The sequence below is a fragment of the Rhinolophus ferrumequinum genome, chromosome 23 (genome assembly GCF_004115265.2).
Source record: "Rhinolophus ferrumequinum isolate MPI-CBG mRhiFer1 chromosome 23, mRhiFer1_v1.p, whole genome shotgun sequence".
In the NCBI taxonomy this organism is placed as follows: domain Eukaryota; kingdom Metazoa; phylum Chordata; class Mammalia; order Chiroptera; family Rhinolophidae; genus Rhinolophus; species Rhinolophus ferrumequinum.
The window spans coordinates 34,798,981-34,825,914 of record NC_046306.1 but is presented as its reverse complement, the minus strand read 5'-3'; the positions used below and the strand labels follow the sequence as shown (position 1 = coordinate 34,825,914).

Sequence of the window (26,934 nt, the reverse complement as noted above, 5' to 3'; positions counted from 1 at the left end):
ATATCATTTCTTCTTTCTTGGAACTCTAGAAGAATCCATTCTTCCCAGCCTTCCTTGTAGTTGTGTTGGGGGTCACTTTCTGAATTCTGACCCATAAAACATAGGCATAAGTGACGTAAGCCATTCCCAAGGTGGTCTCTAAATGTATTCCACAGATCTTGAGCTGTTTCTTCCTGTTCTGTGAACCTTAGCTGCCACATATCACGTGGTGTGGCTACAAGATAAAGAAAGAGCCTGGGTCTCTGTGTCACCAACTGTATGAGAGTCTCAGTAGGAGAGCCACCAATCCTACTCAGACCATGAGGTGAGCAAGAAATAAATCTTATTTTATTAAGCCGCTAAGGTGTTTTTGTTTTGGTTTGTTTTTTGTTTTGGTTTGTTTGTTGGTTTGTTGGTTTGTTGGTTTGTTTTTTACCACAGCATAATACAGGACTAATAAAAGGACTAAGTGAGAAAATAAAATGTACTGGTTTTATAGATCTGTGTGCCATACAGCTATACAGGGCAGTATTGGTAGCAGTGATAGAAAGCTTGTAAAAAATTAATAGAAATTCTAAGGTTTTTAACATTATACCATTCCATAGGTAATGCAAAGCCTTCCTGAAAGGTAGTATCCAATCACTATAGACCAGCCACATATTTACTTAAGAAATTGGTATATGTATCTGCCTTTAACAAATCTAGAAAATATAAACAGAGATGATCCATTTTACCAAGCATTTTAATTGAAATGACTGCATAGTTTTGACCCCATCACCTATGTTCATTACGATGAACTGTAGTCTGACACTAAGTTCCTAGAAAAAGTGACCTCTGGCCCAAAGACAAAAATTCACATAGATGTGAAGTGAATTTTTTAGGAGACCTCTCTTCCTGGTTATAAGCACTCAGAAAAGAACAACAAGATGCTAAGATTTTATGAACAATACAATTTTATATACACTGATTTTGTCTAAATTTCAAGTATTACTTATGTAGAATTTGGAGAAAGCCCTCCTGAGGAACTGAAAAAAAATGGTACTTAAGGTACATTATTATTGTTTTATGTGATGTCAAATTTTCTTGATCAAATTGTTTAGTCAATCAAAGAACTATTCCCTTTAGAAGTTTTTGAAGGGATATTAATTCAAGTTAATAAAAAGAAGCCTTGATTAAATTCAAGAGAATTACAGCAATTCAATTGCTCCTTATTGGATGATTATTAGATGTTACCTTAAAATATTACTGACAGGATTAAAAAGATTTGTCATATAATCAGAAGGCGAAAAATCAGTTCAGATAAGGCTAAAAATATTCCTTACATTTAATTTTTAAATACAGCTTTCCAGAAATCAGAGTAATTCAGAGCAATCTTGATGATTCTAGAAGTGCATAAATTAATTTGAACCTGTCAATGACCTACTTGAACAGAAGAAATTACAGCCATTTTAAATACTTGTAATTTATCTTTATGATGATGCCAAACCACTAATTTCAGGATTCAGAAATTAGAAATTATGGTGAATAACTGCATTTAGCAAAATCAACCATCAAGAGCAGGACAGTAAAGTATATACTTTAGGTAAACAGAAAACTGAGTTTGGCTATTCTTAAATGTCTTGCCATTGCCAAAAATTCACAGTGTGTCTCTCACACAGGTTAGAGGAACCATAAGGAAATATAGGACAAGTCACTAGAGTTAATTCTATAAACACCCACTATGTATACATATATAGAAACAAGCAGCTTGACAAGACTTCGTGACAGTTACTCGCCTGTCTTTCCACTATAGCAGGGACTACTCATTGCTTACCAAAACCTCCACCCTCCTCTTCCTCCTTAGAAAACAAAACACTTACATTTTTTGATAAACATATTGCTTCCTGGAATAAAACTACATGTATCCATGAATGAACATTTGATCAAGTTCAAGGATAATCTGGGACTTCAGGGAAAGCTGTTTAAAGAAAACTGACTCATCTTTTGGGGACTACTTTTTTTTTTTTGTCTTTTTTACTCCTCTAGATCCCCAAATTTATGGTGGCTAGAGCTCCAGGAGCTATCATGGATTCTCAGCTCCAGGCACTAGGAAGGAAGAGAAGTAAGAGCTTGAGTGCTTGATGACACCATGGAATTACCACGTAACTCTTCTAGTTTACATCTAGACTACTTTTACATGAGTCAGAAGTATATTTCTATCTTCTGTAAGCCACCATTATTTTGGGATTTTCTGTTATGGGCAGCTAAAAGTGATTTTAACTAATATAATTAGTCAAACCAGTTTTTAAAAGTAGCCAAGAACAATAATTGTCTAGCTAATGTGTCTATTGTTTAACTTGATGAATTTGTTTATGTAAACTCAATTTTAACTTTCCTTTATCCTATTTAACAGTATAGTCTAGTTTATTAAAATACTAATATGTCTTGCAAGAAAATCAGCACTGTGAAAATTTATTTTAATGTTTTCTTAACATATTATAAGAGACCTACAGATACAAATTGACTGGGAATCCAACTCCTAAGGGAAAATTTCTCTCTAATTCCAAGCCTCCCCAAAAAAAGTGCAATGAAAAATCCTGTGGATTTATATTTTCTAAAAGAATTTAGGGAAGAAGGAAAAATACTCTGCCATAAAACATGCATTGACATATAAGAATATGAAGAACACTTTCTAGTTTAAACTGTTTTCTATTATTTCTATTTCCAAATTCTGTTTTTAAAATCTATTGATTCTTATATAGGAGCAGTGGTTAATATTTTGATTGCCAAATAAAATTTACACTGAAACCTCCTGATGAAGACCAGGGAATTTTTTTTAAAGCTCAAAGTGCATACAATTATTTTTAATTCAACCATGTACATCAAAAGAGGGAGCAAGAGCAAGACAGAGAGGGAGAAAGAAAAGTGAGTGAGAAAACAAACCTATTTATGTCAATCTCGGTCTGAAATAAAAAGGACCCTATTCCACTGTATACTTTTTTCTCCCCTACCATATTTTATAGACTGGGGCTAGGAAAGCTTTCATCTTTCGACTTAGAAGTAAAAATAAAAAATAGTTACAAGATTTTAGCATCAAAAAAATTCTCAGTACTGGAATCTCTCTTTTCCTCATCTCACTTTGATCTCTTTCTTTCTCTTCTAAACAGTTCGAAAGAAAAAGAAAAGTGCCAATACTAATTCCTTTTTTATTTTTCACATCAGTAAGGGCTGATATATTAAGCTCTCAGGCTATAGAGTCATAATTGTTTTTAAAGTCATTATGATGGAAAAAAAAATACCCCAAACCCACAATGCTACAAATGTATTAAAAGTGACTCTGTCATCTACTATATGTGTATTCATCTCAATAGCTTATAGCTGTTACAGCTTATGCCAAAAGTAAAAATACAAAGTTTGACCATAAGAAAAATAGTACTCCACACATTTTGAAGTCAGTTAAAATAGTTCAAGTATAAATTATTTTCTAGAAGATTATCGTTTTTGTGATTGGTGATTATAGTTAAATTAATTTTCTCTAAAGCATCAAAGAACTTAACATCTTGTGATTGGTATAGAAATAAAAGTATATTTTAAGTGACGTTCAGTACTTACCACCTCCTCCTCCAAGGAGACTGGCATTTGCTGTTTAAAAGAAAACAAAACAAAAGACATTAACTAATATATAAAATATATAATATGCCAGATAGTTTAATAAAAAAGTAGTAATGATCATATCTCTTATAAACACACACATACTTTTGTATAAAGACAGCCTTTACAACTGCTTGATAATGATTTGAAAATTAAAATATTTTGCTATTTTTTTCTTCAAATAACTATTTTTATGATGTACTTTCTTCTGATAAGATAAAGTACATATTGTGATCCTTTTATTTTCCATTCTTTATCTAAATTAATCTTCTGGGTTCTCCATTTTATCTGAGATAGAATAATGTTATTTAGGCCATTTCCGTGACTTCAAAGGACAATGTACCAAGAAGATATAATACTAATTTCAATTAAATTATACACCATCAAATAATGCTATTTCAAGACACTTTGCAATAGGAACTCTTAAACAGTAATAATGGATTTATTACTTTTAGCATTAACTTTTCACCTGAAGAAAAGAAATAAATTTTAAGCATTTTTATAAAACAATGCTGTGCCATTTCTTATCCAGTTATCCATTATTCTAGAACACATATTTATAGAAGCCAAATAATAAGCAAAATATAAGATAATTCCATTTCGATTTCTTTCAAGAGGTCAAATTTTCATAAAGTTCCATTGCAAGTATTAAGCAACCTTATGCCTATGTTTATCTAGTCATTATAACAGCGAGAAAATAGAAGTCAATATACATTGAACTTAAGTTTATTCCATAGAGTTGTTATGTATCATAGGTATTATTTCATGCCATCAAAAAAAAAAGAAAAGAAAAAAGAAAGAAAGAAAGAAAGACATCCTGAAGCAATATAAAGAAAGTATGTCGCAACCAGGGACCCTGTCTTTGGGGAGAATCCTAAGCTATGAAAAGATCAAATAAATCATTTAGGAAAACTGAGTAAGGGTCTTTAACTTTGAATTTAATGTGCTGTCCATAGGACCATGCATTGCCACAACTGAGAGAAGCAAACATCAGTGTCAATGATTCCATCAATAAATAATGGATCATTTAAGAACAAATAACCATAGTCTTATTTCCATGAGGCTAAATATGTGATGGCTTGCTAACTATTGCAACACTACAGAGAATATCATGAAAATGCATGGAGCAAATGCCTTTGTTGGTTTTCTCAATATTCAATATTACAGCAACGAATCTTATTTCCTATGACCTAATTGCTGTTCTTGCCTTCCTCCCAGTTCTTTTGTCACAGACATGGACTGAATAGCAATGCCATTATTTAACCATAAACAAAACTCACTTCTGATGTCATAAAGTCTTCTGCCACCCTGTCACCACAGTTCTCCAAATCCCTCTGACTTCACAGTGAGAAAGTGCAATAGTATTTACATAGATGATAACCAGGACTTAATGTCCTGTCCCAAATCAAACTTTGTAACTGTTGAACTAGTAACTTGTTGAAGGGGCACCAGAAAAGATGTTGCAAATTTTATTTTGGCCCCGTACCCCTTAGAGGATGGGGAAATTTCATGATCAAACCAACTATTGGCTAATCCAAACATTTTCTAAAATCTTTGCCACATGCATTTATAAACTGCATGGTATTTCACACTCCTGCTGATTTTTTATTTTTATATTTGACTAAGAACTACTTCCCTATCTATAGGTTTTTCCAAATCCCTGAAACTCCATCTGTTATCCTCCAATTTTCACATATTCATTCATAAAAAAAGGTATTTCCAACACCAAACAACAATGCAGAACAGTAGCTTTTCACTTAAATTATCATGCCCAGAAGCACAATAACACACTATAGCCTACTTTCATCCAATGTTTTGCTCAATAAAGGTAGAGAGAGAATTCCTGTTTGTGAACATAGCCCAAGGCCCATCTGTTTAATCAGGCACTTGTCCAATAGATGTGGGTGGATGAGTGGGAGTAGGAGTAGGAACTGGAATTCCAGTCTGCAGAACTATCAAGTCAATTTATGTCACATGTGTGCTCATGTCTAGATAAGCATATCTGGTCACATTTTAACATCAACATGACACTATTTTATAAAATTGTGCCATTCTACATAGTGCACAATCACTTTTAAGATAATTTCATATGCATTATAATTTATGTAATAGAATCTTAATCTAAGCTGCTTAAATATATTCAAAGCAATTCTAATAAATATAATCCTGATAAAAATTTTTCTAAAAAATGTATCAAATTTAAGTCTATTTTATTAATTTCTGTTTTCCAAAAATAAAAAAATAAAATGTTTATTAGCAAAAATACCAAGGACATTTTCTTCAACAAAAGTGACATACGGCAACAAAAGGCAAATAAAAGTGAACCTTTATTATGATACCTAAGATTACTTTACCTTCATAAACACATTAAATAATATAATTGATTCTCAACATTTATTGGTCTGGTAGATTAATATTGTTTCTTCCATTTACAAAAGTGAGAATGACTTTTGTGTGTCTAAATTAATAGTTATTTAATTTCTACCTAATAAACTGTCGTATATCCCAATTAGACAGGAAGTTCCCAAAGATAAGGACTGAGTTTGATAGTATGACCTTCATCTAATAAGTTCTCAATACATGTTTCGTAATAATGAGATAATTTGCAGGTTTAGTCCAATTTCTTTATTGACATATAAGAGGTATTTGTTTACTAAAGTGTGTGGAAAGAGCCAAACCTTGGTCCTTCTTCCTCCTCTAAAATCAAGGACTGTTAAAGAAACTTAAGGTTTATTTGGAAATACTTAGTGATCAAGAATGTGTGAAATATATTTATGTCTCTATCTAAGTGTCTTGGTAGAGAAACTTTTGGGCATATCTCTTGTTATTCCTAAAGTTTCACAGAAAGGAAAAGGAGAAAAGAAACAAAGAAAACATGAATTTATGATCATAATGCCACTGCTTCTAAAGTACGATTTTAAACTATCTTTTCTGAGCATGTTTAGTAACCAGCACTATTTTCATTCATATTTTCCTAAATAAAATGTCCCTTCTATTAGTAGAAGAGGCAGAGGGAAAAAAATCAAGCTACACTAGTTGTCTCAGAGACTGACTCAATGAGAAACTAAAATGAGCTGTTACAAGTTAATGAATCTGTGTATTGCATTTTTTCTTCTTCCCAAAATAACAACTCAATGAGATGAACAGTTTCACTGTTTATAAAACAAAAGTAATGTTGAACCTAAAAGGGAAAAAGGGTTACCTAAATCTGATTTCAAAATGGTAAGCAAGGAGAATTTAATTGTAATACCTTAAGCAAATGGTTAAGTTTTTTAAGTTTATGCGAAATCGTTTTCTTCCATATGAACTCAATTTTGACTTTTTAAGTTAAAATTATCAAATTTCCATAAGTGTAAATATTCATTTTTAAATTATCAAAACCCCCTAAAAAATGAATACAATTTAGAAATCCTTTGCTTGGGATAATTAGCCTAAATAAAAAATGATCGTGGCAGTTGCCAATAGTGTCATTGTTGACAATAGTGTCATTTCAAAGTACAAATAGAATATTACACTATTTTCTTGCTAAAATAAAATCTGTTAAATGACCCTCTGTGTGTGTGTGTGTGTGTGTGTGTGTGTATCTTTTCAAGAATATAATTACAATTAAATTGTGGATCAAATCATGAAAAAAAATTACTATATACTATAAGTAATCTTCCATTACTGGAAATTCCTAGATGGAATATGTGCCATAACATTATTAGAATGCAAGACAAAGATGTAATTTATGAGACAACTGAAGCCTTTTCCTCCTAAAATCTAAAAATCCTTTTTAGTCTGTATAAGGTAATGGAACAAATACTGAACTGAGAGCCAGGTAATCTCTGCTTTAATTCTCAGTTACTAAATAGCAAAGTGATTTGGGCAAGTCATAGTCAACTATCTTATTTATCTTCTTCCATCAGGAAATTTAGAATTAATCAGGGATGGCAAACAGGTTTTAAACAATTCTGAATCATTAGGTAGAAGAGACTGTACCTCTGATTTGAGAAAAATTCTGAGACTGAATCTAGGCTCAGTGGATAAGAGAACTATGATCAATGAATATTATACTAACATTAGTCACAGTCAGAGTTGGGTAAGGAGAAATAAAATGGCGGTACACATGCCATGCATTGGCGACCTCTGGATCAGATTAGATTTGACAGCTTTTGCTAACCTGACATGTTCCAGCGTTGTACTTTAGCATACCTAATAACTCCTGCATTTTGAGTCAAAATAATCCAGTTTCTGAGAGTCAAACTGTCCTGATAAGTGTTTGGAACAATTTTTTATTCCACTTGCACAGTAATTTCTATTATCTTTACAGTAATTATTTGTTTTCCCATTTTATTTCTACCCCTACCAAATACTGTCTGTTAAAAAAGCAACAGCCTGGGAAACTAGTTTTCAAATATTGATTAAAACTATTTATGCAGGATTTTTGTTTGCTTTTCATCATTATAAAATAAATTATAGTTGCTTTTATTCTAACAAGATCCTGACCACCTAGTTTAGTTTATTTATTCTGCTTTTTTATTACAATAGAGCACATGGATTGTCAAAATTATTGTTGGCAAAAACTTCCCCAGGAGCTCTATTTAAAACACCATTTCAACATGTTATCATAAAAGATACAAAAGCTGAAATATTACCCTTTAGAAGGACACACATTATATTCCCTATACTTTGAAACTCAAAATAGGAAGTACTAAAAATATCTGTTAAGATTAAAATCCCAAGCACATGCATAAACAGTAGAACCACTTTATACAAGGAGCAACCATCTCCACTGACAGCTGGGGAAATATAATCTACACAGACAAATACAGCCATCAATTTGGCAACAGCTCTCTGTTCATGCTTTACTAGATTTACACCTTCTAAACAAAAATAATGGAACACCAGAGGTTTGGGTCAATTCTATCATTTCCTGCATTGAAGCTGACAGAGAGAATTAAGGATAGACTTAACTACCACACATGTAGAAACGAGGCATAAACACATGGTTGATACTTCCGCATTTCATACTTACTTCAGAATTTGAGGGTTATTTGGTTTGAATAAGCTGTAACCCACTATGAAGCCAGAAGTAAAATACAATGAGCCCTACTGTTGATAAACAAATGAAAAGCCATCAGGAATTGGAAAACAAACTTGGGAGTATTAACAAATAAAACAGAATTACTCTGATTGAAGTATGACGGAGAAGCGAGAGCTGTCCCTGTTTTGTCAACCTGGCTTTACCAGCTATCATTCTGGGTGCTCAGTGACTTCTAGGAATACTGAAACATGAGAGGAAAAGCACTTATTTTGTCCAACTCCTCCTTTTTACAAAAGTGGAAAGTTAAAGAGGATCGAAGATGTTAGGAAATTTGTCCAGGATCAAACCCCGGAGAAGAACCTACCACACAACAATGCTACCGGTAATTTCAAATTGCAAACACATATACATACAACTTTGTTCGTCAGAAAGCACATCCAAACATAGTAACAAAACACACGTGCATGAAGTCTACTGAATGTTATCCCACTGAAGATCATCTAACGTAATTCTTAAAGGGTGAACAAAAGCACTGGCAGTTCCTACAGCTCCGTAATGAAATGCAACTAAAGCAGAATGAGAGGAATCAGCGTGTGCTTCCATGTACTAGTCATCCTTCTTGACACTGTGCTCTGAATCAGTTGTAATTTTGATAATGATAATACTGGCTCAGTTACAAAAATGGGATTACTTAAGTAACCCAATCTGAGGCTTTCCAAAAGAATAAACAAGCGTGTCTAAATAGGGATAAAAATTAGTTCAAATGTATATTCACTTTGTGGTTGTAATGATGCAAGACACTTGAACAGCAGTTTTAACTTGTTTTTGACAAGAAAGGTTTTTAATAGAAACTAATTCTCAATTTGAAAAACGGAAGATGTGCTTATGTGAGGGAATCTGATATACTTTTAGCCTGATTAAAACATAACCCTGAACATGTACCCTCATTTACACACTTCTTAGGGACTATAAACCTAGACAGTACCTTTTTAAAAACTGTTTTGGGTAGTTTCCGTATTTCATCTTTCTCGTAATATTATGGAATCTTTATTTCTCTCCAATAATGAAACAGCAAGTAAGTTCACACACAAAAAAGGTTTATTGTAGGTTATAGTTTAATTTAAACAAATAAAAGAACAATTCTTAGTAATAGTAAATAGCTGGGAAGATTGAGATAAAGAACCCCAAAGGTAAAGGACTGGAGGTTAAAGAAAATGCATGGGATTGCTACCCTGAGAACATTTATGAAGCTGTAAAATCCATGAAGATAGAGGACATGTTTGTTGGTATCAACAGTACCTTGCACAATTTTTGGTACAGAGTAACTACTGAAAAAAATATTTGTTAAATACATAACTAAGGAAATTAATGGAAGACAGGGAAATGAAAGAGAGAGGGGAAGAAGAAATCATATTTCTGGGACAGGTAAGAGAGCTATAATGATAGATAATAACCCCTTCACAATTTTACTGACAAGTGAGACTGTGCCAGGAGGGATCCAAACAGATTTAGGTCAAATTTCAGACTACTGTCTTCCTTGAGAAAGTTCTTGATACTCCAACTGATTTACTAATCTCTTGGGTTCTCTGTTTCTTAATCAGTAATTTGTTAAAATAATGGTCATGGTATGGATTTGCTGAGAGGAATAAGGGTGATAACCTATGTAAATGCATTCCATGGTGCCTGACACATGCTGTAATTGTCAGCTCCCTATCCATGACCTTGATTACACTGCTACTTCTGGCACCCAACGTAGAAGTTAACAGAAAACCACCACTATTAAAAGCATTCAGACCAATTCACACTTTTCATGGACTAGGCCATGTTCATCTTAGAGAACTCCAGTCCTGTGCCCTCACTCAAAGACGTCCTATACTATACCCTAAGCAGAGTTTTGGGAAGAAATCAGGACTTATGCACAGAAGAGATTTAGAAACAAGGTCATCTTCAAATTATTTTTTTAATTATGTCTTTGGGCTTAGGTCAATTAAAAGGTAATTCCATAAGCCCATAAAAAAATGGATGCCAATATTTTGCATACTATAACAGTTTTTCCCCCTTCCAGGTTATTTTGATTATATAGTCCAAAAATAATGTGGTACATTTTATGCCAGACAGCTTCTGTTTATTCCTCAAGACCCACTTTCTGCAATTCCCCTTGCTCTCTGCCCAAATGATCCATATAGATGACATCAATGGGTCCTCTTACCCTCTGGTGCTGTTTGGGTTCAGTCAATGGGAAGCCCTGGCAGCAACTGATAGGAGAGATGAGAATGAATTCAAGGTTTTTATTTCCCTGACTCACTCCCTGTAAGCTTACCTTAAGCTAATTCTGTCCTTGAATAAAGGTCACTGTTCTAATCACGTTCATTTAGTTTATAACGTGACTTTCTCTCCTTTTGGGTTCTGGTATTTCTCCCTACATTCATCTCTTTCACTTTAGACTAGTAACAACTGTGCTGCTGGTATCCTCTGGTTCCTGAACAATCTCTTGAAGTTCTTTTACACCATACCTGACTCTAACCCTCGTACTTATTCCCTTTTTAAATAAGATATCCTTAAAGTGTCCTAATTTGATTGTGCCAAGGTTCCTCTTGGAACTTTGATATGGTTATACAGACTGGTCATAACTAGTAGCTATCCTAAACCTCATATCCCTTTCCAAACTAACTCTCTTAGTTCAAAACTGTTATGAAAATAGCTCCTGTTCTTATGTTTTCATTTGAGGAATAATCAATATAGCAGACTAATGTTTCCCTTATTAATTAAAAATATAAAATATATAAAGATAATTTAAAAATATATTAAATAATAATATAAAAAATAGAAAATATAAAAAATATATAAAATATAAAATATATATATTTTATATTTTATAATACATAAAATAATATGTACTCATTTGAACACGTGAATCAAAATTTTATTAAACAAAGACTTTTGGTCAAGATGGTAGAGTGTAGGTAAATGCTTTCATTGCCTCTTCCCACCATGATATCAAAATTACAACTAAATTATAGAACAGTCATCTTGGAGAACCATCTGAAGTCTAGCAGAACAGAACTCCGATAACTAAGCATATAAAGAAGAAACCATGTCAAGTCTGAAAGGATGGGTGGAGATGTGAAACAGGCTAGCAGGCTACTCTCACACCAACTGAAAAACACACAAACACATGGAGGCTAAATAACATGATACTAAACAATGAATGTGTTAACCAAAAGATAAATGAAGAAATCAAAAGATATTTTGAGACAAACAAATATGGAAATAAAATGACCCTAATTCTATAGGACTCAGCTAAAGCAGTTTTAAGAGAGAAATTCATAGCAGTATAGGCCTACCTCAAGAAACAAGAAAAATCTCAAATAAACAATGTAAACTTACACCAAAAAGAACTAGAGAAAGAAAAACAAATGAAGTACAAAGTGAGTAGAAAAGAACATAGTGAAGATCAGAGTAGAAATAAATGACATAAAGTCTAAAAAATACAAAAGATTAATGAAACAAAGAGTTAGTTCTTTGAAAAGATAAACAATATTGTTAAAATTTTAGTCAAGCTCATCAAGAAAGAAAGAGAGAGGACCCAAATAAATAAAATCAGAAATGAAAGAGAGGCGGTGACAACTGACACATCAGAAATACAAAGCATTATTAGAAAATACTATGAGCAATTACATGCCAACAAATTGCACAATCTGGAAAATATGGAAAAAATCCTAGATACATACAATCTTCCCAGACTGAGTCAAGAAGAAACAGAATATCTGAACAAACAAAAAACTACTAAAGAAATCAAATCAGTAATCAAAAAACTCCCAACAAACAAAAGTCCTGGACCAAATAGCTTCACAGGTGAATTTTACCAAATATTCAAAGAAGAATTAACACCTATCCTTCTCAAACTATTCTAAAAATTTCGAAAGGATAGAAGTCTCCAAGCTCATTTTACAAGGCAACCATTAACCCAATTCTAAAACTGGATAAAGATATTACCCGAAAAAAAAAGAAAAGAAAAGAAATTATAGATCAAGATCCCTAATGAACATACCCTGCTTCCCTGAAAATAAGACCTAGCCAGACAATCAGCTCAAATGCATCTTTTGGAGCAAAAATTAATACAAGACCCAGTATTATATTATATTATATTATATTATATTATATTATATTATATTATATTATATTATATTATGTAACACTATATTATACCTGGTCTTATATTATAGTAAAATAAGAGTGGGACTTATATTAATTTTTTGTTCCAGAAGATACATTAGAGCTGATTATCCAGCGAGGTCTTATTTTTGGGGAACCAAAGATGCAAAAAATCCTCAGCAAAATATTAGCAAACTGAAAACAGCAATACATTTAAAAGATATACACCACAATCAAGTTGGATTTATTTCTGGGATGCAAGTTTGGTTCAATACCCACAAATTAATTAATGTGATACACCGCAAAAACAAAATTAAATATAAAAATCATATGATCATATCAATTGATGCAGAAAAGCATTTAACAAAATCCAGCAAAAATTCTCAGCAAAGTTGGAAAGAGTTAACATACCTAAACATAATAAAAGCTATGTTGACAATCCCACAGCTAACATCAGTCTCAATGGTGAAAAACTAAAAGTGTTTTCCTTAAGATCAAGAACACTTTACCACTTCTATTCAACATAGTACTGGAAGTCATAGCCACACCAATCAGACAAGAAAAAGAAATAAAAGTCATCCAAATTAGAAAGGAACAAGTAAAACTGTCATTATTTGCAGATGACATAATACTATGTATATACAGAAAACCTGAAAGATTCCACCAAAAAACTATTAGAACTGATAAAGGAATTCAGTAAAGTATAATGATACAAAATTAATATTCAAGAATTGGTTGCATTTTTATATACCCATAACAATCTACTAGAAAGAAAAATTAAGAAAACAATCACATTTACAATTGCGTGAAGAAAAAAAAAGATACCTAATAATAAATTTAACCAAGGAAGTAAAAGACCTGTACTGAGAAAATTTTTTAAGACATTGAAGAGAGAAATTAAAGAAGATACAAATAAATGGAAACATATACCATGTTCATGGATGCAAAGAATAAATATATACTTAAAATATCCATATTACCCAAAGCAATTTATAGATTCAATGCAATCCCTATCAAAATATCAATGGCATTTTTTAGAGAACTAGAACAAGTAGTCCTAAAATTCATATGGAACCACCAAAGACCCTGAATACACAGTAATCCTGAGAAAGAAGAACCAAGTTAGAGATATCGTGCCACCTGATATGAAATTACTACCAGGTTATGATAATCAAAACACCTGATACTGGTATAAAAACAGATACATACATAGATTAATGGAACAGAATAGAGAGCCTATAAATAAACCCACATCTCCAAGATCAACTAATCTATGACAAACGAGGCAAGAATATAAATGGGTTAAAGACATTCTCTTCAATAAATGGAGTTGGAAAACTTGGACTACTACATGCAGAAAAATGAAACTAGATTGCTTTCTTTTTTTTTTTTAATTTATTGAGGTGACAATTGTTAGTGAAATTACATAGATTTCAGGTGTACAATTCTGTATTACATCATCTGTAAATCCTATTGTGTGTTCACCACCCAGAGTCAGTTCTCCTTCTATCACCATATATTTGATCCCCCTTACCCTCTGGTAACTACTAAACTATTGTCTATGTCTATGAGTTTTTGTTTCTCATGTGTTTGTCTTGTTCTTTTGTTGTTTTTGGTTTATATACCACATATCAGTGAAATCATATGGTTCTCTGTCTGACTTATTTCACTTAGCATTATACTCTCAAGATCCATCTATGTTGTCACAAATGTTCCTATATCATCTTTTCTTACCGCCGAATAGTATTCCACTGAGTAGATATGCCACGACTTCTTTGTCCATTCATCTATCGAAGGATTACTTTCTTACACATACAAGAATAAACTCAAAATGAATCAAAGACTTAAATGCAAGATTCAAAACAATAAATCTCCTAGAAGAAAACATAGTCAGTAAACTCTTTGACATTGCTCTTAGTAATATTTTTTTAAAAATACATCTCCTTGGGAAAGGGAAACAAAAGAAAAAATAAACAAATGGGACTAAACCAAACTAAAAAGTTTTTGCACAGCAAAGGAAACCATCAACAAAATGAAAAGACAACCAATTGCATGGGAGAAGATATTCAACAATGGTAAATCTGTTAAGGGGTTAATATCTAAACTTTATAAAGAATTTATACAACCTAACACCACAAAAACAAGCAATCCAATTTTAAAAAGGGCAGAGGACCTGAACAGACATTTCTACAAAGAGGACATACACATGACCAATAGACATATGAAAAGATGTCCAGTGTCATTAATCATTAGAGAAATGCAAATTGGAAACACAATGAAATACCACCTGACACATGTCAGGATGGCTATCATCCATAAATCAAAAAACAACAAGTGTTGGCAAAGATGTGGAGATAAGGAAACTCTTGTGCATTGTTGGTGGGGTTGCAAATTGGTGCAGCCACTATGGAAAATAGTACCTCAAAAAGGTATAAATAGAACTACCTTGGGGTGGCCGGTTAGCTCAGTTGGTTAGAACATGGTGCTAATAACACCAAGGTTCCCAGTTCGATCCCCGCATGAACCACTGTGAGCTGTGCCGTCCATTAAAAAAAAAAAAAAAAATAGAACTACCTTATGACCCAGCAATTCCAATTCTGGATATTTATCTGAAGAAATCCAAAACACTAAGTCTAAAAGACATATGCATCCCTATGTTGATTGAAGCATTATTTCTAATAGCCAAGATATGAAATGCCTAGCTAGCTCAGTTGGTAGAGCATGAGACCCTTAATAGGCAAGATATGGAAGCAACCTAATTGTCTATGATTGGATAAAGAAGTGGTGGTGTATATATAAAATGGAATATTACTTAGCCATAAAAATAATTACATCTTACTATTTGCAACCACATGGATGGACCTAGAGTGTACTATGCTATGTGAAATAAGTCAGACAGAGAGACAAATACCATATAACCTCACTCATACACAGACTCTAAAAAACAAAACAAATAAATGAACAAACAAAACAGTAACAGACTAATAGATACAGAGAACAAACTGATGTTTGCCAGATGGGAGGAGGTTTGGGGGGATGGGTAAAAAAACCTGAAGGGATTAAGAAGGACACATTGCTGGTTATAAACAGTCACGGGGGTATAAAGTACAGCATAAGGAATACTATCAATAATACTGTAATAATTATATATGGTGCCAGGTGTATAGTAGACTTGTCAGGGGAATCACTTCATAAATTATAAATACTTAACCACTATGGTGCACACCTGAAAGTAATACAATCTTGCATGTCAACTGTAATAAATTTTTACTAAACAAACTCAACTTCTCTTACCTATTATTCCTTTTCATACTTTTCTCCATGTTCTTATAAACATATACACATAATTGAGTCCTTAAAAAACAATGGATTATACTATAAAATTAATATGCAAGCTAATTTTCTCATTTATAAATACATCAAGGACTCTAACAAACAAAATAATATACTATAATTTTCCAAAGTTTGAATGAAGCCATTCCCTTTATTGATGGGCACTTAAGTTGTTTCCAGTTTTGCCATTATAGACAATGCTCAAGTAAAAATTTGCGTGTGTGTGTGCGTGTGTGTGTGTGTGTGTGTGTGTGTGTGTGTATTCCTACATACTGGTATTTTGTCCTATAGAACAAATCCTCCAAAGTATCTACGGGTAGAAGAGCGTATGCATTTTTGAAATTTAAGAACTTAATAAAAAATTTTAAATTTATATACTAAGTCAAAATTAGCAAAAATTTAACATTCATAAGTGTACCCTGAAAAGCATATAAAATACCAGTATCATTTGATGTCTGCCAATAAACAATCTGAAACAAAACGTCTTGACATGTAAATAAGATTCATCGGACTACTTCTGATTGAAAGAAATTCTCATTTATACCTTAAAACATATTCAGTCTGAATTTCTGATTGATTTTAAATATATAAATTTTAAAATGGTCTGTCTTTAATGTAAAAATAATAAAGCCATCTCCATTGATGGTTGAGTCTTTTTAAACACTTTCTTTTCATGTTTACTAAATACAAATTATGACATGTCTTAAACTTCAAAGCAAACTAAATCTTGCCTAGAAAAGATTAAAGAATTATTGTTTCTACTGTTTTCTAATTAAATTCCTTGCAAATTTAAAGTATATACTTCAGAATATTAAAGATAAAGAAGTTCAGAAGATATTGACTTGTTAGAAAGATATGGAAGGGAAACTTATCAACACAGAGATGTAAGAATGCTTCACCTTAATATGGATTTCAAGGCTAAGTACAACTATTTCTTTTCTTTTTTAAACTACTGTAGGATATGAATATTTTTTTCTAATAGTGCCAATTTCATTTATGTAAAATTAAATAAGATTCAATAGAACATATGTTTCCACTTTTTCTTTGTCCAATGTAAACAGATTGCTTTAAAGCAACATTCTTCTTCCAGTTTGTTAATGTCTTGTAATACAAATAACTGTTGTGTCACAGAAGAGTTGATGTGGCTCGCTATTCATCCTAATGTAAACCTTGGATCATCAAGCCTTGGATCTAACTACTTGCACCAATTTGGCCTTGTGACATGAGCAACTTATGAAAAATTTAAAATGAGCTCTTGAATGATTCATTTCTATCAGAAAGTCATTCTCTGAATCACCACGCCAGTGCACAAGCTGACACATATTTTAGTAAGCTTATCAATATAGAAAATATGCTCATTATCACAACCAAATAAAGGATTATACAAATAGACCATGACGTCAATTTTCTGAGCATCTATTATTTATTGTCCATGACTGAGTTGATCTGTATGGTATTTATCAACCTCCAAACAACCATGTAAAAGTGGGAATTCTACTTTCCCTAAAACCATGAGGAAACAAAGGCTATAGTGGCAGTAAATCGCTTACTCCAAAGTCATAGGCTGGAAATGTAAAGCTCAAACCCAATGTTTGAGCTTTAATTATCTGTACAGTATAGCAGACTCTGTATTAAGGACTATTTTACAGCTCCCAAATTATTTCACAATAGATTAATATTCAATGCCCTTGATGAACAATGTATTACAATACACTAATGTCAAAGATAGTATTACTAGCTTTTTAATCTAACTAGTGACCAGAATGGACAGCATTTACATACATCATATAACTTAAAATCATAAAAATTTAAATATTTTTAGTTATACTTTCCCCATTTCATTCACTAACAGTATAATAGTCAGCAATTTATGTCAGAAAATCTGTCTCTAATAAAAAATTGTCTCTAATAAAAAACTCTTTCGAATGATCTGATAACATTAATATTTGACATTCAAAAAGATGAAAATTCTTAGTATGATTTTAGGCAACATGAACAATTACATATACATTGCTATCAATGAGGGTATATACTTCTTGATTAACAAGGCTTTACGTGAGCTCAGTTAAATTTATCAAAACAATAACATAACATTAAAGTTTGATTTTCACCAAACGAATGCAAACTGGCTAATTGAAGATTTTTACATGCTTATAGTGAAACACACAAAATAAAAATAAATATATGCTCTCATTTGTCCTAAATTTTCTATCATTAGCACTCCTTATCCTTGAACTTAGGATTATCAAATAAAGAATATTCTTGATAACTTGAGGTAATAAATCAAACACATAATAACTTTTCTCCTTCTTAAATTACATAAGTCTAGTAATTCTATTTAAAATTATGGTTGCCTTCTGTTAATGTGCAATGAAATTTTACATTGTTCAAGTATACAATAAATATATTATTATGTTTATGTAAACTACAAGCATCAAAAATAATCATCTCCTCTGCAACATGGAAAAATATAACTTGATCAATATCAAGTTTAATCATTTATGAAAAAGACCCACTTTTTCTGTACACAGGAGACAAATTACAATTTGCATCTTGTGAATATCAAAAAGTAGCAATTACTTTTGTTATTACAGTTCCATCAGGCCAGCTATGGATTCTATAACAGATATTAGTTTTATTCTGGTGCATTGAAAAGCACTGATATTAATCTCAGACAAAAGTATTATTGTTGGTGAGATGCTGATGACTGACTACAAATGCTTCAAAAAATTATTATTATTTAACAAATCTCACAAGATAACTAAATAATCCTTACTAAAATTAGTTGCACTTCTAATGTTACTCTGAGATATCCAAATACAGTAGTCTCCCCTTATCCACAGGGGTTACACTTCAAGACCCCCAGTGGATGCCTGAAACCAAGGATGGTACTAAACCTTATATATACTGTTTTTTCCTGTGCATACATACCTACAATAAAGATTAATTTACAAATTAGGCATAGCAAGATAGTAACAACAATAACTAATAACAAAATAGAACAAGTATAACAATATACTGTAATAAAAGTTATGTGAATGTGGTCTCTCTATCTCAAAATATTGTATTATACTGTACTCACCTTTTCATTTAAAGAAAACACTTTATGACTTTTCTGGCATATCTGAATTGCCAGAATCACTATTTCTGCACGTAGGGACCACTACTAAGTAAAATAAGATACTTGAACACAAGCACTGCAGTACCACAACAATCCCTCTGATAACCAAGATGGCTCGTAAGTGACTAACAGTTGGGGAGCATGTACAGCATGGCTTGGAGATGCTGGACAAAGGGATGATTCATGTCTCAAGTGGGACAGACCTGGAAGGTGAAAGATTCAATCACGCTACTCTGACCCACACACAATTTAAAACTCATGAATTGTTTATTTCTGGAACTTTCCATGTAATATTTTTGGACTGAAATCATGGAAATCAAACCATGGATAATGGGGGACTACTGTATTAGAAATTAAGTAGAAGCAACAAGAGTTAATAAAAGAATGTGTACATGATATTATGGATGCAATGGATTTGGTACCTACCAAAAAAAAAGTATTTAATATTAATCCCTAATTTCACCAGTAACTAGTTATATAAACTTAAATTTTTGTGCCTCAATTTATTACTTACAAAAAGATAAATTATACTTTAATTATTTAACAACTGTTTGTGACGTGCGGGGGACCCTGCTCGCTCCACCATTTGTCATGCAAGACGGCCTGCAGGGTCTCTAGTCCTGCTCCCCACATAAGATGGCAGGATATGGCTAGGCCAAAAAGGAACACCCATGGAGCCATAGATAGGGGAGTCATACCACTATATTCTCTCTGGCGGCCGGGCGAGACACACGCAGTAGTAGCCAGACGATCCGCAGTCCGCCATTCACTTCTCTGCCTGCCAACCAAACAACCAATCAACGCAGCCCCACAGTTACATCAGTAGCCAATTGACTAACCGGTCACAGCTGATAGCCAACCAGTCACAGTTGATGGTCATTCACTACCCGAGTCAGCACCTCCCCACGCGAGGCCGAGAGCCTGGAAACTGCTTTCTGGGACTCTGTCCCCACAGTTTGTTAAGCAGACACTGACTCTGTGGTTGTTCTAGGATAAGTCCGAGGAATAAATAAGTGAATAAAATAGACAAATTAGATAACTATAGTAAATCAATCTATCAATTATAGATATTTTGACATAATTAATACATTTAATATTTAAAAGATGTTTAAAATCCTGTAAGAAAAAAACAATATTATTTTACAAGTCGCTGGTACTTTCTGATATTATATTTTCCAAAACTTTGTCTTCTCTGACTTCCAGTCCAGGCAAGATAGCATAGATTTGCTTCTTCCTGTTTTATTCCTCCTCCCCATTCCCTCACTAAACACAACTATAAATGCTGTAAATAATGCAAGAGGCAGTCAAAGAACTCTGAAAGGTGCAAGGAGAAAGGCAAAATGGTTAGATATCCAAGAACAGGAAGAATAATCAGGTGCAATGTATCCTACATCCTCCCACCCAAAGGAAGAAGGTAACTCAGGCCCAGCACTTCATAACATCCAAACTGGCAACAGAAGGTAGGCTCTTTCCTTCCAGGATCAATAGGAGCTCCACTGAAAATAAGCCTTCAATAAAAGTGCTATCATTCTCAGGGTCTGAGACTCCTCCCCCCTGTAGAAAGATATGAGACAGTACCAACTAGGGCAGGGGTGTCCAAACTTTTTTCAACGTTTTTTACCAAGGGCCATATGTGGTAAAATACACAAGCAGCCGGGCCACTCACTCGAGGTGAAGTACGTATTGCCTCACCTGGTTTATTTAAGTAAACTAAATATATTTTTGGAATTTGCTGCAGGCCAATTAAAAATGGATTGCAGGCTGCAGTTGGCCTGCAGGCCGCAGTTTGGACACCCCTGAACTAGGGGGAATCTTGCCTCAGCAAGTACCCTGCCAGGAAGACCCACAGGCCTGAGACAGCCCTCCTATAACAAGAGTTACTGAATGGTTGGAGACCACCAGCAAAGGGGATCTTGCCACAAGCACCCAGGGCAAGTAAGGCTTTTCATTCCTCACAGGGAGGGGCCATCTGCCACAGTAAGCTCTGGCTTAGGAAGTGCTTTTCTTCCCCACCACACCTGAGAATCATTTTCCCACCAAGATACATCAAGTGAGGGGGTGGGAAAGGAGAGCTGGCAAAAAAGGAGAAGCCTCACCACAATAAGTAACCAGGTGCAAAAGCACTCTTCATCCTGTCAGGCCGGAGACTTTCTTTACCTCACCAAGAAGCATCAGGAAGCTCTGCCTCAGCAAATTCCACCTGCACCCTCAGACAGAACATTAGTGGGGACAACTGAGAGCCCAACCCACTTTAGTTACATCCAGCCAAAAAAAAAAAAAACAACACACCACAAAGGCTCAGAAAATTAAATTATCATTGGAACTAGAGCCCACTAAAGTAGTCCAGGACCTGTGAGCTAATCCTAAATAGAGTTTAGCCTACTAAAATATAAGATTAAATAGGCGGCCTACAATGAAAAGTCTCAGGGACACATGGAACAAAAACAAAAGATTCTAAAAGTTGAGGAGCAAGAGAGTAGGGTCAGAGAAGTATTTGAAGAAATAATGGCTAAAAGCTTCACAAGTTTGGTTGAGAGATATAAACCAATGAATTAATGAAACAAACCCCAAATAAAATAAACCCAAAGAAATCCTATGAAGATACATTATAATTAAACTCCTGAAAACAAAGGGAAAGGAAAAAAAAAAAACTTGAAAGCAACCAAAGAGAAATAGAACCTTACCTTTTGGGGAACACCAATTCAAATGACAGCATACAGTCTTTGGTTGGCACCTTCCAAGGACTATCTCAGCTGCCATACTCTAGGACATGCGCCCTTCCTGGGTGGCTCATATCCCAACTTTGGAATATAAAGCCTGGTCCCTGCTCAATGATTGATGCATATGGGGACTTAAGGACCCAGCACTTGCACTATCTCTGAAGGGCCATCTCAACTTCCTACATGTTCAATACAGGCCTTTGTTAAGACTGCAACACAGTTCAACTTCTCCCCCTGCCCAGTTGTGTTTGCTTGTCCATTCTTCCACAGAATCCCACACCCCACCAAAAAGAAACACACACACACACACACGCATACCCATACACAAAGAACAATTCCTAATAAATACCCTGCATGCTAATCTATTTCAGAGTCATCTTCCCAGAGAATCCAACCTGCAACCCTAGTCATGCAGGTGGAACAGGAGAGAGCAAATCCTGCCAGGAGGCTATATCACTAAATGGAGTACATCTTTGACCACCAACTGTTAGAAGTTCTCTTTAGAATGTGGGGTACGGAATGCCCCTTTGCCCTTAACTTTAGGTCATAGTTTTTAATTCCAGGGCAAAAAGAAAATCTCCAGCCACATCTTATTACATTTGTCTGGTTTGAAACCTTCAATACCCAATATTAAATGTTTTAGCTAAAATCCTAATAATTCAATTTTTAAAAAGGACATCATACCTCCAAAAAATAAAATTCAAATAAATATATTTAATATTAATGATAATGGCACCAGATTATGGAGTTAATGTTGAAGCAAGGGGAGAGACAGTGTAAAGCACTTTGAAAACTTTTCTTTTTTTAAAGTAGACCCATACAAACTTGTGATGAGAAAGCAAAGAAGCAAATTCTTGGACACAGAACTATTCTAACAGTTCTGAATAATATTAAGAGCCTGAAGTAGCAAAAATAATACTTGTTATATAGTAAGCATTCTATAAATGCTTAGTAAATGAACAAAACAGGAATGAACAAATGAGTGTTGTTAAAATGCATTTCAAATAGAGCTAAATAAAAATCAAGCAAAAAATGTTAATGTGCTAATCATTATCACTACAAATTTAAATACTCCTTACAAAGGTTGAACAGGATGCTTATTCCAAACAGTAATCAGTTACTAGATTATTATCTACAGTGGAAAATCAAAATGTTAAAATAAATGAGAATTACAAAGAACTTAATTAAACAGAAACTTAAGATTTCTTGAAACTCTCCTTAATCTCCTTAAGATTCCCTGAGTTGGTACTTAAAGAAATACTTTTAATAACTAAGCATAGACCAACAGCTGTTTGTCTTGCAAAACATCACAATAAATAAAAAGATAATAATGCTGATTTTTTCTTTTATTTCCTGAGTTTTTCCCAAGCAAAAATAGTTTATTATTTTTAAAGACTTGATGTCCATTTTGTATATATTTTCAAGACTACTCTAACAAGATAATCATTTTAGAAGAAGTGTTTCATGTTTCCCCCCAATAAGATAAGGTAGTTTCCTGTTTCCTGTCTCAGACAACTATATGGGAATCTCAGAAGGTATGCCTGAGGTCAGTGATACTACCACGATGCTTTTTTTAAAAGTGCATTTATAAAGTAATAAAATAAAATTAGTAAACTCAGCATGAACTTTTATTTTCCAGTTAGAATGCTATAGTATGTTATAATTCATAGTAACAGTATCATCAATTAATAGAAGCAGCAAACATATTACCTGAATAGATCATCCCAATGTCAATAATACCCCAAAAACTTTCTAAAAAGGTGAAGACCATAAAATCTCACTTCTAAGCCATAATTCAAATATTTAAATAAGAAAAAGTTGAGGTTTCCAGCCAAGATGGTGCAATAGGTAAACACTGCACTTACCTTCTCTTAAGACCACGTCAGAATTACAACTAAACTACAAAGCAACCATTATTGAGAATTGACTAAAATCTTGCTGAACTGAAGGCCTAAAACTAAGGACATGCAGAAGAAGCCAACTCCAGACTGGTAGGAGGGGCAGATATGCAGAACACCCGCATGTGACCATTAAAAATTGGGAGGGATATCTCAGCTGTGGAGGTCCTCCCTGGAAGAGCAAGGGGTCACAGCCCCTCCCAAGCCCAGTGTTCCAGTGCTGGAGAGACAAGTCCCCATAATTTCTGATTGTGAAAACCAGCAGAGATTGTGACTGAGTGAGATGGAGGGCAGATGGAGTCCCAGCCACTCTTCTTAATGGGACTGAGAACAGACTTACTCACCAACTGACTCATTGGCTCCAAGCTCCAGTGCTGGGGCAGAGCTGAAGAGGTGGCAGGTACATATGGTGGGGAAAGGAGTTGTCTAGCTTGGGATGGGAGCTGGAGGGGCAGCTTTCTCCTGGATGGAAGAGCTGGTGGAGGGCATTGTTTCTTTGTTGAGCTCTCCCCCTTCCCAGCATGCATACACAGGCAGCCGCCTTATCTGAGTCTCTATCAAGCTGGCTCATTCTCCATGCTCTGGTGATTTGAGACCCTGTACCACCTAACTTTTGGGCACACCCAAGCATCTTCCAGTGGCTTTTCGTATAAACCATCTGCTCATGCTGCAGACTTTCCTAGGGTCTATCAAAGGTTCACAGAACCCAGAAAAGCAGCATCAGGCTTGAACATGTTCTGTACCACTGGCTGAGTAGCCCTAAGCCTGGCATTAGCGGCAGCCAACTTTGGTTCATGGCTTGACCTCTCGAGGCACTTCTAAGTACTGCCTGGTAGCAACCATCTGCATATTTCTTTGTGAGTCCTGCCAGATGGCCCCGCGTGGGGTATGGCCTGCAGGTGAATTGACCTGCAGTGGATCCCCTCCATGGTGGTTCCCGGGCTGATGACCCCCACAGTGGCCAACTTTGAAATGAGCTTGAAAATCACCCAGCCACCTCCAATAATGACACACCCAAGGGGTGGGTTAGGCAGATACCAGAGCCCTCCTGAGGCAGATCCTACTCAGTAGGGTCAGCCCCTGCAACACAACTTCTTCACTGTAGTCATAGCCAGTCCTCACAACCAGTGAGCCCAAGGTCAATCCCTTCCATTGATGTGAAAATAGCAACCAGGCTCAACTACAACAGGAGGGCACACACAACCCACACAGGGAACACACCTGTAGTGTGTGGCTCAAGTGACCAGGAAGACTGTGCCATTGAGCCCCACAGTACACCTACTACATAAGGCCATTCTACTAAGACTGGGAGACATAGCAGCCCTACCTAATACATAGAAACAAACACAGAGAGGCAGCCAAAATGGGGAGACAAAGAAACATATCCCAAATAAAAGAACAGAACAAAGCTCCACAATAAGAACTAAACAAAATGGAGAAAAGCAATCTATCAGATGCAGAATTCCAAACTCTGGTTATAATGATACTCAATAAATCAATGATAAATTCAACACAGAGCTAGAAAACATAGCAATGCAGATAGAAAACATGAAAAAAAAAGCAGTCAAAAACAAAGACTACAATAACAGAAATGAAGCATACATTAAAAGTAATCAACAGCAGATTAGAGGAAGCAGAGGATCGAACCAGTGATGAGGAAGATAAGGTAGCATAAAACACCCAATTAGAACAGGAAGAAGAAAAAAGAATCAAAAAAGTTGAGGAGAATTTAAGGGGCCTTTGGGAAAAACTCAAGCATACTAATATTCGCATTATAGGAATACTTGAAGGAGAAGAGAAACAGCAAGGAATTGAAAACCTATTTGAAGAAATAATGACAGAAAACTTCCCTAACCTGGTGAAGGAAATAGATATACAAGCCCAGGAAGTACAGAGAGTCCCAACCAAGATGAACCCAAAGAGGCCAAAACCAAGAGACATCATAATTAAAATGCCAAAGGTTAAAGACAAATACAGAATCTTAAAAGCAGCTAGAGAAAAGCAGTCAGTTAACTACAAGGGAGCCCCCATAAGACTGTTAGCTGATATCTCAATAAAACTTTACTAGGTCATAAGGGATGACCCATGACTAAGTCATAAGGGATTGGCAGGAAATACTCAACATGATAAAAAGCAAGGACCTACAACCAAGATTACTTTACCAGCAAAGCTATGGTTTAGAACCAAAGGACAAATAAAGAGATTTTCAGTCAAGAAGAAGCTAAAGGAGGTTATTACCTCAAACCAGTATTACAAGGAATATTAGAGGGACTTCTTTAAGACGAAAAATAAATAAACAAAAAATATGAATAATAAAATGGCAATAACTACATACCTATTAACAATTGCTTTCAATGTAAATGGATTAAATGCTCCAATCAAAGATGGGGGACTGAATGGATAAGATACCAAGACCCTGACATATGCTGCCTATAAGAGACACACTTCAGAATGAAAGACACACACAGACTGAAAGTAAAGGGATGGAAAAAGATATTTCATAAAAATGGAAACACAAACAAACAAACAAGAAAACTGGGGTAACAATACTTATACCATACAAAATAGACTTTAAAACAAAGAGTATAACAAGTGACAAAGAAGGACCTACAGTCCCACTTCTGGGTATTTACCCAAACTTACCTAAAATGCTACTTTGAGGGGACATGCTCATCCATATGTTCATTGCAGCATTATTTACATAAATCAAGACATGAAAGCAAAACAACCCAGGTGTCCCTGAATGGATGAGTGGATAAAGAAGAGGTGGTGTGTATATATATATATATATATATATATATATATATATATATATATATATATATATATATATATATATATAATGGAATATTACTCAGACATAAAAAGGAAGGAAATCTTACCATCCATGACAACATAGATGGACCTAGAGGGTACTGCGCTGAATGTGATAAGTCAGACAGTGAAAGACAAATGTCATATGATTTCACTTGTAAGTGGAATCTAATGAACAAAATAAACCAACAAACAAAACAGAAAAGAACTCATAGATACAGAGAACAATTTAATGGTTGCCAGAGGGGATGGGAGTTG

General features: G+C 34.3%; 1 protein-coding gene across 2 annotated transcripts in view; it reads right to left on the bottom strand.

Moving 5' to 3' along the window:
- MACROD2 (mono-ADP ribosylhydrolase 2) overlaps positions 1-26,934 on the bottom strand; it is a 2,095,255-nt gene that overhangs the window by 1,612,885 nt on the left and 455,436 nt on the right. For both annotated transcript variants that reach the window (XR_004421812.1, XM_033094758.1), the window contains exon 4: positions 3,571-3,600. Coding sequence is in view for 1 of the 2 variants with exons in the window: in XM_033094758.1 (XP_032950649.1) it covers positions 3,571-3,600 (30 nt within the window). In the remaining variant the exon portion in view is untranslated. The remainder of the gene's footprint in view (positions 1-3,570; positions 3,601-26,934) is intronic.